General features: G+C 40.6%; 1 protein-coding gene across 1 annotated transcript in view; it reads right to left on the minus strand.

Annotated features, from left to right (window-relative positions):
• The window catches only part of LOC133664751 (uncharacterized), a 30,619-nt gene extending 14,399 nt beyond the window's left edge, over positions 1 to 16,220 (minus strand). Inside the window, exons 1-7 of the mRNA XM_062069645.1 lie at positions 16,198 to 16,220; positions 15,414 to 15,514; positions 13,420 to 13,638; positions 12,631 to 13,173; positions 7,966 to 8,207; positions 2,812 to 2,952; positions 2,579 to 2,721 (exon numbers count right to left, since the gene is read on the minus strand). Coding sequence (XP_061925629.1) covers positions 2,579 to 2,721; positions 2,812 to 2,952; positions 7,966 to 8,207; positions 12,631 to 12,970 — 866 coding nt within the window. The 5' untranslated portion in view covers positions 12,971 to 13,173; positions 13,420 to 13,638; positions 15,414 to 15,514; positions 16,198 to 16,220. The remainder of the gene's footprint in view (positions 1 to 2,578; positions 2,722 to 2,811; positions 2,953 to 7,965; positions 8,208 to 12,630; positions 13,174 to 13,419; positions 13,639 to 15,413; positions 15,515 to 16,197) is intronic.
• Positions 16,221 to 16,818: the final 598 nt, after the last annotated feature.

Here is a 16,818-nt window from a genome sequence, read left to right on the forward strand (position 1 = left end):
GAATGATTTTTGTGATCAACAATTATGTGCTCCAATCACTCTATCAGAAAAAAAATAAGAGTTGTAGAAATTATTGAAAACTGAAGACAGCCATGACGTTATGTCTTTCACAAGTGTATGTAAACTTTTGATCGCATATTCCCACGGCACACAAAAAACGCTTAACTTATTCTTAGCTAACTAACGTATCTGTGGAAAATGGAATGTTTCGACTATATGAAATTATTTGACTATAATGGATAGTTAAAGGCCTACTGAAAGCCACTACTACCGACCACGCAGTCTGATAGTTTATATATCAATGATGAAATCTTAACATTGCAACACATGCCAATACGGCCGGGTTAACTTATAAAGTGACATTTTAAATTTCCCGGGAAATATCCGGCTGAAACGTCACGGTATGATGACGTATGCGCGTGACGAAGTCAGTTTAACGGAAGTTATGGTACCCCGTAGAATCCTATACAAAAAGCTCTGTTTTCATTTCATAATTCCACAGTATTCTGGACATCTTTTGCAATTTGTTTAATGAACAATGAAGGCTGCAAAGAAGACAGTTGTAGGTGGGATCGGTGTATTAGCAGCGGACTACAGCAACACAACCAGGAGGACTTTGTTGGAGAGCAGACGCGCTAGCCGGCGACCTCACCTTGACTTCCTACGTCTCCGGGCCGCCAAACGCATGGGGTGAAGTCCTTCGTCCTTCTGCAGGTGAGCACGGGTGTTGATGAGCAGATGAGGGCTGGCTGGCGTAGGTGGAGAGCTAATGTTTTTAGCATAGCTCTGTGCGGTCCGGTTGCTAAGTTAGCTTCAATGGCTTCGTTAGCACAGCATTGTTAACCTTCGCCAGCCTGGAAAGCATTAACCGTGTATTTACATGTCCACGGTTTAATAGTATTGTTGATTTTCTATCTATCCTTCCAGTCAGGGGTTTATTTTTTTTGTTTCTATATGCAGTTAAAGCACGATGCTATCACGTTAGCTCGCAGCTAAAGCATTTCGCCGATGTATTGTCGTGGAGATAAAAGGCACTGAATGTCCATTTCGCGTTCTCGACTCTCATTTTCAAGAGGATATAGTATCCGAGGTGGTTTAAAATACAAATCTGTGATCTACAATAGAAAAAGGAGAGAGTGTGGAATCCAATGAGCCAGCTTGTACCTAAGTTACGGTCAGAGCGACAAAAAATATGTATTTCACTGCATTCTAGTCCGTCACTCTAACGTTCCTCGTCCACGAATCTTTCATCCTCGCTCAAATTAATGGGGTAATGGTCCGAATCGCTCTAGCTGCGTTGAAAACAATAGGAAAATATGAGGGAGTGAACAACTGACAACGTCACGCTACTTCCGGTAGGGGCAAGGTTTTTTTTTATCAGAGACCAAAAGTTGCGAACTTTATCGACGTTGTTCTATACTAAATCCTTTCAGCAAAAATATGGCAATATCGCAAAATGATCAAGTATGACACATAGAATGGATCTGCTATTCCCGTTTAAATAAAAAAATTCATTTCAGTAGGCCTTTAACAGGCAATTTTGCCAAAGCGGTGGACTATCCCTTTAAAGGCCTACTGAAATTATTTTTATTTATTTAAACGGGGATAGCAGATCCATTCTATGTGTCATACTTGATCATTTCGCGATATTGCCATATTTTTGCTGAAAGGATTTAGTAGAGAACATCGACGATAAAGTTCGCAACTTTTGGTCGCTGATAAAAAAAAAGCCTTGCCTGTACCAGAAGTAGCGTGACGTCACAGGAGCTAGTATTCCTCACAATTCCCCATTGTTTACAATGCGATTCAGACCGAGAAAGCGACGATTACCCCATTAATTTGAGCCAGGATGAAAGATTCGTGGATGAGGAACGTAAGAGTGAAGGACTAGAGTGCAGAGCTATGCTAAAAACATTAGCTATCCACCTACGCCAGCCCTCATCTGCTCATCAACACCCGTGCTCACCTGCGTTCCAGCGATCGACGGAGCGACGAAGGACTTAACCCGATCATAGATGCGGTCGGCGGCCCGGAGACGGAGGAAGTCAAGGTGAGGTCGGCGGCTGGCGCGTCTGCTATCCATCTCAAAGTCCTCCTGGTTGTGTTGCTGTAGTCCGCCGCTAATACACCGATCCCACCTACAACTTTCTTCTTTGCAGTCTCCATTGTTCATTAAACAAATTGCAACAGATTCAACAACACAGATGTCCAGAATACTGTGGAATTTTTAGATTAAAACAGAGCTTTTTGTATTTGATTCAATGGGGTCCGAATACTTCCGTTTCAACGATTGACGTCACGCGCATACGTCATCATACATAGACGTTTTCAACCGGAAGTTTAGCGGGAAATTTAAAATTGCACTTTATAAGTTAACCCGGCCGTATTGGCATGTGTTGCAATGTTAAGATTTCATCATTGATATATAAACTATCAGACTGCGTGGTCAGTAGTAGTGGCTTTCAGTAAGCCTTTAGGTTGATGTGTGATTCATACTGAATGCTTAGTGACTTGAAATTAATATGCATTTCCATCTGTGTGTGCACTTGGAAAAAAAAAACTGTCTTAAAAAAAGTACCTGTCTCCAAACTTCTCCATGAGATGTGACACCAGAATCCGGACGAGGCAATACCTCTGCTTGATTGTGATCACACCATCCTCATCAAGCCTCTGAACTATCAGCCTGCCCCCAGGTGAAGCTCGGAGAATCTGGCGGATATCCTGAGAATTGCAATAAAAGACAGCAAGACTGAGGTTTGTCACTGTTTGGAGTTGAAACGCAAAGAGAACCTCTTTGAAAGTGGAACTTACAAATACCGGAACTACTTGTAGTACCAATGGCACTATCTGATCCATTGGTGCCGTTTGTTTCGCCATGGGATATGCAGGTGTGGCAGCTGGTGGGACGTCAGAGCTGGCATGCAGTGTAGTAGGTGGCACAGCATTTCCAATCTATGCAGAAAAGCCATGTTAATGTAATCCATCCATCTTGTTCCGCTTATCCGAGGTCGGGTCGAAACACCTCCCTAGGGACCAGATGCCCGAACCACCTCATCTGGCTCCTCTCGATGTGGAGGAGCAGCGGCTTTACACTGAGTTCCTCCCGGATGACAGAGTTTCTCACCCTATCTCTAAGGGAGAGCCCCACCACCCGTTGGAGGAAGCTCATTTCGGCCGCTTGTACCAGTGATCTTGTCCTTTCGGTCATAACCCAAAGCTCATGACCATAGGTGAGGATGGGAACGTAGTTTGACCGGTAAATTGAGAGCTTTGCCTTCCAGCTCAGCTCCTTCTTCACCACAACGGATCGATACAGCGTCCGCATTACTGAAGACGCCGCACCGATCCGCCTGTCGACCTCACGATCCACTCTTCCCTCACTCGTGAACAAGACTCCGAGGTACTTGAACTCCTCCATTTGGGGCAAGATCTCCTCCCCAAGCCGGAGATGGCACTCCACCCTTTTCCGGGCGAGAACCATGGACTCGGACTCGGAGGTGCTGATTGTTAATGTAATAAAACAAACAATCTTAGATCGATTAGAATCTTTTTCTCTTCAGGATGTCAGGTTTCCAGTTGATAGGATGACTTTCTTCCCAGGCAGGGTTTGTACACTGGTGATCCTTGATGCGCCCAAGCAGGGAGGTAATGGGTCCATTTTTATAGTCTTTGGTATGACTCGGCCGGGGTTTGAACTCAAGACCGGACACTCTAACCACAAGGCCACTGCGCAGTACAATATATCCTATAAAATGTATCCCATCCCAGTAATCCAATAGAGAGCAAACAAGGATCAGCCTTGTGCATTGTAGAACGGGACTTTATATTGAATGAATGACTAATAGGGGTATAACACTTCAGCAGTTTGGTTCAATGTGCGGTTTTCAAACTATCAAAGATTTCATGTTTGGGAAGACAAAATGAGTTCCGAAACAAAAATCCCGAGAACCTCGGTTTTCATGTATCTGTTCAAAACGTTTTACACCACTGCATCCCACGCTTTGCATTGGACTTGGTGATGTATGGCTTAGATGCAGCTGTTCGGCCATGGAAACCCATTCCATGAAGCTCTCTGCGTAATGTACGTGGGCTAATTGGAAGGTCACATGACGTTTGGAGCTCTGTAGCAACCGACTGTGCAGAAAGTCTTTGCACTATGCGCTTCAGCATCCGCTGACCTCTCTCTGTCAGTTTACGTGGCCTACCACTTGGTGGCTGAGTTGCTGTTGTTCCTAAACTCTTCCATTTTCTTAAAATAAAGCCAACAGTTGACTTTGGAATATTTAGGAAGGAGGAAATTTCAGGACTGGATTTGTTGCACGGTTGGCATCCTATGACAGTTCCACGCTGGAAATCACTGAGAGCAGCCCATTCTTTCACAAATGTTTGTAGAAACAGTCTCCATGCCTAAGGCCATATCTACACTAAGTCGTTTAACCCCTTAAACGAATAATTATTTAGCCTAAGCCCCGTTTCAGCCACACTAAACCAGCGTTTAAGGTCCCCCTCCTCGGACACATTTTTACATGGGTAAGTCAGCCGTGTAATTCTTGAGTCTCCGGCACTTAGCTTTGTGTGGACTCATTCTTTACAAAGTGAGTTCGGAGAGGAAGTGATGCTAGAAGACCACGCCAACACAGGAAGTGACATCAGAAAGAACGCCCACAGCCAGCTTCATAATAAAGCGGTTTCGTAACTCGGAGGTAATCACTGGAAATATGGAGGCGAGTCATCCAGACATGCCCGTGTTTCTCCTTCCTCTACATCAGGGGTCACCAACCTTTTTGAAACCAAGAGCTACTTCTTGGGTACTGATTAATGCGAAGGGCTACCAGTTTGATACACACTTAAATGAATTGCCGAAAATAGCCAATTTGCTCAATTTACCTTTAACTCTATGTTATTACTAATAATTAATGATATTTACACTTAATTGAACGGTTTAAAAGAGGAGAAAACACGAAAAAAATGACAATAAAATTTTGAAACATAGTTTATCTTCAATTTCGACTCTTTAAAATTCAAAATTCAACCGAAAAAAAGAAGAGAAAAACTAGCTAATTCGAATCTTTTTGAAAAAATAAAATAAAAAATTTATGGAACATCATTAGTAATTTTTCCTGACTAAGATTAATTTTAGAATTTTGATGACATGTTTTAAATAGGTTAAAATCCAATCTGCACTTTGTTAGAATCTATAACAAATTGGACCAAGCTATATTTCTAACAAAGACAAATCATTATTTCTTCTAGATTTTCCAGAAGAAAATTTTTAAAAGAAAATCAAAAGACTTTGAAATAAGATTTAAATTTGATTCTACAGATTTACTAGATTTGCCAGAATAATTTTTTTGAATTTTAATCATAATAAGTTTGAAGAAATATTTCGCAAATATTCTTCGTCGAAAAAACAGAAGCTAAAATGAAGAATTAAATTAAAATGTATTTATTATTCTTTACAATAAAAAAAATAAATTTACTTGAACATTGATTTAAATTGTCAGGAAAGAAGAGGAAGGAATTTAAAAGGTAAAAAGGTATATGTGTTTAAAAATCCTAAAATCCTTTTTAAGGTTGTATTTTTTCTCTAAAATTGTCTTCTGAAAGTTATAAGAGGCAAAGTAAAAAAAATAATGAATTTATTTAAACAAGTGAAAACCAAGTCTTTAAAATATTTTCTTGGATTTTCAAATTCTATTTGAGTTTTGTCTCTCTTAGAATTAAAAATGTCGGGCAAAGCGAGACCAGCTTGCTAGTAAATAAATAAAATTTAAAAAATAGAGGCAGCTCACTGGCAAGTGCTGCTATTTGAGCTATTTTTAGAACAGGCCAGCGGGCTACTCATCTGGTCCTTACGGGCTACCTGGTGCCCGCGGGCACCGCGTTGGTGACCCCTGCTCTACATGTACAGACGCTTGTGGAAATCACACATGAATACCTTAAGAGAAAGCCATTGCAGCTATTTGGGATACAACACTTCTCTGACGGCAAGAGAACTTTCCAATGTCCGGCCGGGTCAGCTGTGATTCTACTTAGGGAAAACTTTGTCCATTTGTCGAAGGAGAGACAACGGGAATGCAAGCTCCCGTAGATGTGATAAAAAAGGTAGCGTGTGCTTTGTATTAGCTGGCCGTCGAGGAAAACGGCAAATGTATTTGGACTGGCAAAGCAGACTGTATCGGTTATTGTCCCCCATGTATGTCGCGGACTCAATGTCTAGATCTAGAGCAGGGGTCACCAACGTGGTGCCCGCGGGCACCAGGTAGCCCGTAAGGACCAGATGAGTAGCCCGCTGGCCTGTTCTAAAAATAGCTCAAATAGCAGCACTTACCAGTGAGCTGCCTCTATTTTTTACATTTTATTTATTTACTAGCAAGCTGGTCTCGCTTTGCTCGACATTTTTAATTCTAAGAGAGACCAAACTCAAATACAATTTGAAAATCCAAGAAAATATTTTAAAGACTTGGTCTTCACTTGTTTAGATAAATTCATTAATTATTTTACTTTGCTTCTTATAACTTTCAGAAAGACAATTTTAGACAAAAAATACAACCTTAAAAATGATTTTAGGATTTTTAAACACATACCTTTTTACCTTTTAAATTCCTTCCTCTTCTTTCCTGACAATTTAAATCAATGTTCAAGTACATCTTTTTATTTTATTGTAAAGAATAATAAATAAATTTTGATTTAATTCTTCATTTTAGCTTCTGTTTTTTCGATGAAGAATATTTGTGAAATATTTCTTCAAACTTTTTATGATTAAAATTCAAAACAATTATTCTGGCAAATCTAGAAAATCTGTAGAATCAAATTTAAATCTTATTTCAAAGTCTTTTGAATTTCTTTTAAAATTTTTGTTCTGGAAAATCTAGAAGAAATAAGGATTTGTCTTTGTTAGAAATATAGCTTGGTCCAATTTGTTATATATTCTAACAAAGTGCAGATTGGATTTTAACCTATTTAAAACATGTCATCCAAATTCTAAAATTAATCTTAATCAGGAAAAATTACTAATGATGTTCCATAAATTATTTTTTAAATTTTTTCAAAAAGATTCAAATTAGCTAGTTTTTCTCTTCTTTTTTTCGGTTGAATTTTGAATTTTAAAGAGTCGAAATTGAAGATAAACTATGTTTCAAAATTTAATTGTCATTTTTTTTGTGTTTTTTCCTCTTTTAAACCATTCAATTAAGTGTAAATATAATTAATTATTAATAGAAACATAGAGTCAAAGGTACATTGAGCAAATTGGCTATTTCTGGCAATTTATTTAAGTGTGTATAAAACTGGTAGCCCTTTGCATTAATCAGTACCCAAAAAGTAGCTCTTGGTTTCAAAAAGGTTGGTGACCCCTGATCTAGAGTATATAAAGTCACCAAAAAGGAAGGGACAATGAAGGTGAAGGCAAAAGAGTGAGGAGTGTCCTGACCACATATCTAGATCCCGAGTTTGATGGTTGTAAAATGTTCCTTATCACATTGTTTACGTGTCTAATAAAGATTTGATTAAGTTATGATATCTCAGGTGTGATTCACTACAATAGGGCACCACAGCACACTGGATTCCAGTTCATTGAAATACCACAACACTGGATATTGTTCGGATAAGTTACATTTAAGAACTTGCACACAAAGCAACACTGGGGGTGACTATGACGTCTGCATTTTCTGCTCATGAGTACTAGGTCGGGTTGCGTCGGCGGACGGGGGTCTTAAACGGTGGCATTGGACACAGATAAGGTTAGGTGTGATTTACCCTGGATAACCTTATCCGGCTTGATTTTATACACCTGTGGCCGGGCCAAGTGATTAGTGATTCTGATCATTTGGATGAGTGGCCAAATACTTTTGGCAATATAGTGTATATCCGCCATGTCTCCATGGTTTGATTTCACATTTTTGGGACTTGTAGAAAAAACCATTGGAATCGTAAAAAATCCCATCAATTCCCGTCCCTACTCACTTGCGCTAGCCCCTGGTACTCCTGCTGGTTCGACTGCCGGTACACAAAGGCAGGTCGCGTGGGTGCCGTGCTCCTCTGCTCGGCCGCAGTCTGGGCCCTGTGAAGCTCCTGCATAATGTTCACCTCTGCTGCCCTTCTGAGGTCCCCTGGCAGCTTGGAGAGGCTCTCTTCCACGTATCTGCCGAAGAAGGAGCTGGCAGTTCCCGACGTGCCGCGTGTCTTAAAGTCCACCAGGAGGTCCTCTGGAAGCAGACACCAGAAATACATTTAGCGTTTCCGGTAATATTGACACGATATTTGTGACAGGAGACCAGGGGTGCCCAAAGTGCGGTCCAGGGGCAACATTTCAATAAAAACTATCATTTTTCTCCTTCACGTAGATTAATTTTTCAAGCAGGCTGACATCATTTATTCCTGGCTGTTACAGAAAGTACGAGAATGTCCGAGCTGCTGCCTGCTCTTCCTTATTTAAATATTTGTCAAGATATTTACACAAAGTTTGCATTTTTGGCAGAGATATCTTTTCTGTCAACTTCATGCCCGTTGTCATGCTGTTATTTGATTGAATCCCGGGACATGAAACTCTGCGCGCTCCTTTAAGGAGCCCACACACCGAATGTTGCGGATGGAAGCCAGAAAGAAGGACAAAAACTGGATTTTCTGGCAAAAATTCTAAGTTTTGACAGATAAGCAAACAAAAAAATGTACCGCAGGTGATTAGCACTGCAAGGAGGAGAGTGTCAGGTTCAAACACTGATGACATCTATTAAACAAGACAAGAAGCAAGGAATTAAACAGAGACAGAATTCAATTTAGCTCAATTGGGGAGAAACGCGTAGACACTGTAACCTTGTACAGTGTCGTCCCACGCTCTGACGAAAGATTGTACGCCTCCTCTTTTATTTGGACTTTCCCTGATTACATGGCAACAGCTGTTTCTAAGGGAGGGGGGTCAAAAACAGCCATTGCCTTTGGTAACAAAACAGTTCAAAGAAAAGGTGCCTGGAGGGGGGTCAGGCCCTGCCTCCTCTCCGCTTTGTAGATCTCAGGTCAAGACAACATTTTCCTGTAGATTACAATACATCAAAGAAACCGACGCCCTCATGTCCCTCCCCATCCTACACAGTTGAGTTTTGCAAGCCTTTTGCTTGGTAGGATCAAAGACAGCTTTTGTCCTCTCGCAGGGTGAGCTGAAGTCAATGTAACACAAAGTTTTGTGATAACTTAGATACAATTATTCTGACAGAGAGAAAGGGGGGCAGTCGAGCAGACCTGAGGAGAACTCTCTCAAGAACTCAAATAAATGCCCTGTCAAATATCAAAACATATTTGGGGAGAATTATTGAAAAGGAGAGTATTTTTTATTCTTAAAACAAATTAAATAAATAGAAATTTCAGCTCGGGCAAAAAGGGAACTTTTCTCATGCTGGGCAAAAGGGCTGGTGCTTGAGCAGTGGTTATTATTACTGAATTTCCCCCAGGGATCAATAAAGTACTTTCTATTATATTCTATCTATTACCGTGAATTCCAGACTAGAAGCCTCTACTTTTTTCCTACGCTTTGAGCCTTGCAGCCGATAAAACGGTGCGGCTAATTTATGGGTTCTTTCTTCGCCAACGGCCATTGCGCAAATAGGTTTCAATTGCACATGCAAAGACACTTCAACGGTGTGTTATTGTTCCAGCTGTGGCGCCATCTTTCTGATGACTTCGCTCACTGCAGGGGCAGCTGCGTGAATGCCTACAAGTGCTTAGAAGCAAAAGTAGAAGTGCCGTGTAGTCTTCTAGTCATCCATAGGGTTTCTATTCATCACTCTAAGCAATGTTTGTAAATTTTACAATATAACAATTCTTCCTACTAAACCGTCCCATGTGTTTTCATACATATGTGTACGTGCTATCGTAATGTAATCAAGCTAGCGTAATTAGCTAATATGCTAACACATTTACATTTGTCTGTGTTCGTATTATTAACTTACGACGGCATTCTTTTTTTATTGTTTCAGTTTCACAAATTCCTCAGTAAATTCACCAAAACGTCACCGTGGAGTCATTGAGCCTGGTTAGCTGATTCGAGAGCTAGCTTGTGCAGCTAGTGGGTCCATGACGATGACTTCTGTTTTGTTTGATCAGCCGTTTTACTGCCGTGTTACAGACAATTAAGGTATGTAAGTAAACAATTTACTAAATCTTTCTGTGTAAATAACTCATTTCACAACGTATATATCGGCGACTTACTATAGCGTCTACTATATGGAACATATTTTTTTTCTAAAATTTAGTGGGTGCAGCTTCTGTAGTCCGGAAAACACGGTACTAATCCAGTTGACTAATTATTGATTTTTTTTTTAATACTAAATTCTGGTATCATATGTGTATATATTGTATCTGCTGATGTAGTTCTGTTGTAGTAGGAAAAAAATGCTAATTTTCGTAATTTCATACTGTGAAGTGAATGTTAGCGTAGTAAGATCGTTTGTTGTAGAGTGCTTAAAGGAGCCATATGTAATCATTTCATGTCAAGCCCTCATTAAATGGCCCTGATATGACAAAAGGCATTAATAAATCATATTTTTTTCCAATACCTCTATAAGCTGATAACAGTAGATCAGACGGGATATGCTAATTTCACGATTAGATTTACAGCCCCGAAACCTTGTTATTGTTTTCATTTCAATGCCCCGCCCTCCTGCTCATTTCAAAATTAGATTTACAGCCCCGAAATCTTGTTATTGTTTTCATTTCAATGCCCCGCCCTCCTGCTCATTTCAAAATTAGATTTACAGCCCCGAAATCTTGTTATTGTTTTCATTTCAATGCCCCCGCCCTCCTGTTCATTTCATAATTAGATTTACAGCCCCGAAATCTTGTTATTGTTTTCATTTCAATGCCCCGCCCTCCTGCTCATTTCAAAATTTGATATACAGCCCCGAAATCTTGTTATTGTTTCCATTTCAATGCCCCCGCCCTCCTGTTCATTTCATAATTAGATTTACAGCCCCGAAATCTTGTTATTGTCTTCATTTCAATGACCCGCCCTACACCGTTTGACCAATTAGAAGGTCTGTGAGTGTAGAAAATGGATGGATGGAAATGGATGATGAGTGTGTCAGTTACACACCGCCCTCTTTGTCTAGCTACTGCCACTGGTAAAAATACTAAACATGTCAGACCTTGGTAAATCCAAAAGTCACCATTCTCAACGTATTCGTGACAAAGCCAGGAACAAAACCAGGATTTGTATCGGGGATGCCTTTGAAAGATGGAGACCATTGAAGGCGAAGAAGAAACTTGCTAATTTCCTACTTGATAGGTAAGTCAGGCATTTACGTTTTCTTATTACTTGTAATAAATGGAAATGGACATTTGGTATGTAAACTTTATTGTCCAGTACAGTCCATGATCTTGTCTTAACAAAGCTAGTATGTTCCTGCAACCAATGTTAGCATGCTAGCCCGATCAATGACACATCGACATGCAGGCTAACGGGGGGAAATATATGCCTGTTAGCCTGCATGTCCATGTCCATTTTAATGCCTCACAATCAAACACTTTTATGTTAAAATACTGAACAGATGTTCATTGGGATAAGGTAAACATCTGGGGCCGTATTTAGCAAGCGTCTTAGAGTGCCATTTTACACTTAAGTCCTGAGAATTTGCGAAATTTAGTCCTACTCTCAAACTTAAGAATAAAAGCTATTTATCAACTTTCTCAAGTCTAAGAATCACTCCTACTCTCCACGATATTTAAGAGACCTTCAGAGGTGTCTGAAGTGGTTAGGAGTTGCCAGCAGGGGGTGGCACTGAGGCGAGAGAGACGTGTGCGAACGTTCATGGAGCGGAAGGATGTCCTGGATTTGTTTGATGATGAGCAGCTGATCAAACGGTATCGTTTAGACAGAGCAGGTATTATTTTTGTCACAGATTCAATCATTTTCGATTCCTTGTTGATTACTGCATGTGGCTGCAGTGGGCTAGTATATATAGAGCCACCCACACCAGTTTCAAATTAGTTGCCTAATTAATGAATTGGAAAGAAAATGTTATGAGAGTAGCGTATGTGAGTGTGTGGCCCTTTAATAGGTGACAGCATGTGAGGTGAGTGATGTCAGTGAGTGTGTGGGCGAGAGAAGAGAGGGAGCGGTAGCGTGAGTGCGGGCGGGCGGGGACTAGTTTGTTTTGTATTATTTTGTAGTTTATTGTCAAAATATACACTCCCATTGTCCACTTAAATATTTCTAAGATATTTCTTTATTCTTAGACAAGGGATTCCCTTCCGTGATTGGTCATTTCTATGGACACAGAAATGACGTCACCTAAAATTCCGTTTACGGCACATTGTAATGTCGTAATTCAGCTCTGAGTGTGACACTTAAGATTCAGTCCTACACTTCGCTGAAAGTGTGAGTAAGACGCTTGATAACTAACTTTCAAGTGCAGCTTTCAGCGAAGAATTTGTTTACTCTTAAGTCAACTCTTAGCAGACTTCTTAGGACTAATTTTAAGAAGCTTGAGTAACAACAATATGAACATTACACAAGGGTTAAGGCAACACTTGCCTTGACCTTAAAAAGTAAAAATTTGAGGCCTGCACACTGGTATACATCAATATGCCAAATACAGCGCCGATAATCGGTCGATATCTATGTAAAATGATACTTACTCTGTTCTCCTGAGGTCATCCTCTCCTGTGTCAGTGACTGCTGAGACCCCGGCTGCGAGGACCCCTGTGATCCTGTCGGTGAGCTCGCACCAGAGAATGCCGCGCTGGCCGCCGGGGCCTCAGTGGCCATTTCTTGAGTTGACGTAGCAAACAAGGCCGCGTTCCTTGGGTCCACTGTCTCGATGTGGGGCCGCAGGAAGCCAAACTTCTCCCAGACCCACTGCTCTGTGGCGTTCAGGTCAGCCATGGCGCCGCTCTTCCTGGCCCTCTTCTTCAGCCGACCGAGCATTGTGCGCATACTGGTGTACCAGGTCTTCAGGTCCGCCGCCGTCGTCCCCATCTTCTCGGCCTGCGTCGCCCACAGCTTCTCCTTCTTGCTGACGTCTTTGAACCCGGCGAGGCGTTTGGTGTAGAGGACCTCATGTTGCAGGAGGAAGTCGATTATTTCCTCCTTCTCTTCCTCGTTGAAGGCGGTGGTCCTCTTCCTCTTGGCCTTGAGTGTGGCCTCGTCATCTGCCTCCTCTGCTGATGGATCCTGCTGGACTATGTGAAAATACACCCAGGTGTGGATTATTTCAATTCCCACGCAAGGTAATACTAATGGAATGTCCCATGCACACACGTCAGAAGGAGCTAGTAAGTGGGTCATAAAAATATCATGAATTTAACCCTCTGGGTCAGAGGTGTACAAAGTGTGGCCTTCAGCCATTTTTTAGCACATTCTAAAAATACTAGTCAATAAAGTATGCCTTGTGTTAAAGACATTGTATGAGATGATGTTGTGCTTACTTGGACTGTGATGAAGCTGTGAGGACTCAGGTGGTTTGTCTTCATGCTCTTCAGTCTTCACAGAGACAACAGTCAGTGGAAACTTGGTGACATCATCCTCCTCCTGCCCTAGAAGACACTCTCCCTCCTGACTGATCCAACATTCATCCTCTTCTTCTTTAAGGTGAGGAGACTGTGGATCCTCCTCTTCCCCTTTAATGTGGGGGCGCTGCTGGACGTCTGTTGGGTAAATAGTATTAAGAGTGAAAAGAGGTAGTTTTGGGCTGACGGCGTTGACAAAATGAGATTATTTGTGTTAAGCGTGTAGCTAAACAACAAATGAAAACATGGAACAATAGCCCCTTTTTGTCACAGCCACAAATATTCAGTCGTGGTCAAAAGTTTACATACACTTGTAAAGAACATCATGTCATGGCTGTCTTGAGTTTCCAATCATTTCTACAAAATCATTCATGAAGTTTGGTTCTTTTATGAATTTATTATGGGTCTACTGAAAATGTGAGCAAATGTGCTGGGTCAAAAGTATACATACAGCAATGTTAATATTTGCTTACATGTCCCTTGGAAAGTTTCACTGCAATAAGGCGCTTTTGGTAGCCATCCACAAGCTTCTGCTTGAATTTTTGACCACTCCTCTTGATAAAATTGGTGCAGTTCAGCTAAATTTGTTGGTTTTCTGACATGGACTTGTTTCTTCAGCATTGTCCACACGTTTAAGTCAGGACTTTGGGAAGGCCATTCTAAAACCTTCATTCTAGCCTGATTTAGCCATTCCTTTATGAGCCTCCACCAGGGGGCAGTGTAGCGTACCCAGATGTAAAACCTCTTTTGCACAATCAGCCTTTTCATATAAAGCCATAAAGGAATGGAACGACCTCACAACAAACTTGAAAAGTCTAACAGATTACTCTTTATTCACAATTGAAGTTAAAAAGTGGCTTTGGAGCAATCAAAGCTGCTCACACGGTCACTAAGATGGGCATTATGTTTGACACATCAACCTAATGTGTATTATATTTATCCATGAGAGCATTTTTATTGTAAATTGTGAGGTGTGTCTGTTAAAATCATGGTTGTTTTTACAAATGATGACAGATGTGAACAAAAGCATGTATTGTCTTTGTGTGATGATGTAAATGAGGTGTGGTTGTATTGTATATTAAGTATGTGTCCATGAAAGGGCATTTTATGACTTTTTTCTTAATACTTGTGTATGATTTTATTGTCATAATTTTATTGCATGATTTTTGTATCCCTTTAATGTAGGTAGCCAGGGACTGCACATGGAAATTAGCTAATTAGCTATAATCTGGTACAGAACATATCTGTCTTTGAGCTTAATGTTTCTGTACATTGTCCCTTCAAATAAAGACTAAACTAAACTTTACAACTTTTGACGTGTGTTTGAGGTCATTGTCCTGTTGGAACACCCAACTGCGCCCAAGACCCAACCTCCGGGCTGATGATTTTAAGATTAAAGATTAAGATTAAAGTACCAATAATCGGTTGTACTTGTATAGCGCTTTTCTACCTTCAAGGTACTCAAAGCGCTTTGACAGTATTTCCACATTTACCCATTCACACACACATTCACACACTGATGGCGGGAGCTGCCATGCGAGGCGCTAACCAGCAGCCATCAGAGGCAAAGGGTGAAGTGTCTTGCCCAAGGACACAACGGACGTGACTAGGAAGGTAGAAGGTGGGAATTGAACCCCAGTAACCAGCAACACTGGCACAGCCACTCTACCAACTTCGCCACGCCGTCCAATGATTGTCACACACACACTAGATGTGGTGAAATTTGTCCTCTGCATTTGACCCATCCCCTTTAGCTTGTCCTAAAGAATTTGGAGGTAATCCTCCTTTTTCATTGTCCCATTTACTCTCTGTAAAGCACCAGTTCCGTTGGCAGCAAAACAGGCCCAGAGCATAATACTACCACCACCATGCTTGACGGTAGGAATTGGTGTTCCTGGGATTAAAGGCCTCACCTTTTCTACTCCAAACATATTGCTGGGTATTGTGGCCAAACAGCTCAATTTTTGTTTCATCTGACCACAGAACTTTCCTCCAGAAGGTCTTATCTTTGTCCCTGTGAAGTCAGATGAAACAAAAATTGAGACCATGTGGACAATGCTGAAGAAACAAGTCCATGTCAGAAAACCAACAAATTTAGCTGAACTGCGTCAATTTTGTCAAGAGGAGTGATCAAAAACTCAACCAGAAGCTTGTGGATAGCTACCAAAAGCGCCTTATTGCAGGTAAACTTGCCAAGGGACATGTAAGCAAATATTAACATTGCTGTATGTATACTTTTGACCCAGCACATTTGCTCACATTTTCAGTAGACCCATAATAAATTCATAAAATAACTTAACTTCATGAATGTTTTTTGTGACCAACAAGTATGTGCTCCAATCACTCTATCACAAAAACATAAGACTTGTAGAAATGATTGAAAACTCAAGACAGTCATGACATTATGTTCTTTACAAGTGTATGTAAACTTTTGACCACGACTGTATCTTCAAAAGCTGCCCATTGAGTAAAAATAGGGTTTGCAAATTCATTGATTACAATGTAAAATATATTTGGTGAGAGGAACATCAAACCTTTCATAAATATGTTGTGTCTCCTTTTAATGAAGAATATAAAAACAAAGCAGTGCATCATCCTCACAAGACAATTCACCTTCCTATACAGAATCTACTCAAGAAAAGTGTTAATAATCAAATATAAAGTTAGTAAAGATGTGAGAGTAAGAAGTAAACAAACCTGTTCTGTGTAACACAACTTGATGTTTCTTGAAAACAGCGTCCTGTAGTTGATGTTGTCGCTCCTTCTCCTCTTTTGTTGGACAAAGTTCCTCCTCATACTTTGCTATCGTTCTTTCGCACATTTCCACACAATCACAACACTTTACACTCACATTTGATCTCTACTTAGCCATGGGTTTTTGTTAGCAGCTAACATGCTAAGCTAGCCAGCAAGCTAAGCTAGCCCGAGAAGTGTCAAAGTGCGCTCGGACTAATGTATCCGGACGCAAAGAATTATGAACGATGTTCTCTCTAATAAACGAAATATATGTAAGCACTGCCCGCGACCCCGAAAGGGACAAGCGGTAGGAAATGGATGGATGGATGTAAGCACTGATTAAGAACACAGAACAATAATGACGGTCACTGCCCGTTTCTAAATACGCATGCGCCAAAAAGCCACTTCCGGTCTCTACTTTGACAGCAACTAAAAAAATAAAATAATTTACAAGTATTTAATTTACTAGTTGTCGATTTATGAAAGTAAGGCCTACATTTTCTAATTGGCTTAATGGTTTAAAATGATCAGTCAAATTTTGAAGAATGATTAAGAGCACAAAAGCCCTTAAATTGATATATT

Source organism: Entelurus aequoreus, linkage group LG14 (assembly GCF_033978785.1).
Source record: "Entelurus aequoreus isolate RoL-2023_Sb linkage group LG14, RoL_Eaeq_v1.1, whole genome shotgun sequence".
NCBI lineage: Eukaryota > Metazoa > Chordata > Actinopteri > Syngnathiformes > Syngnathidae > Entelurus > Entelurus aequoreus.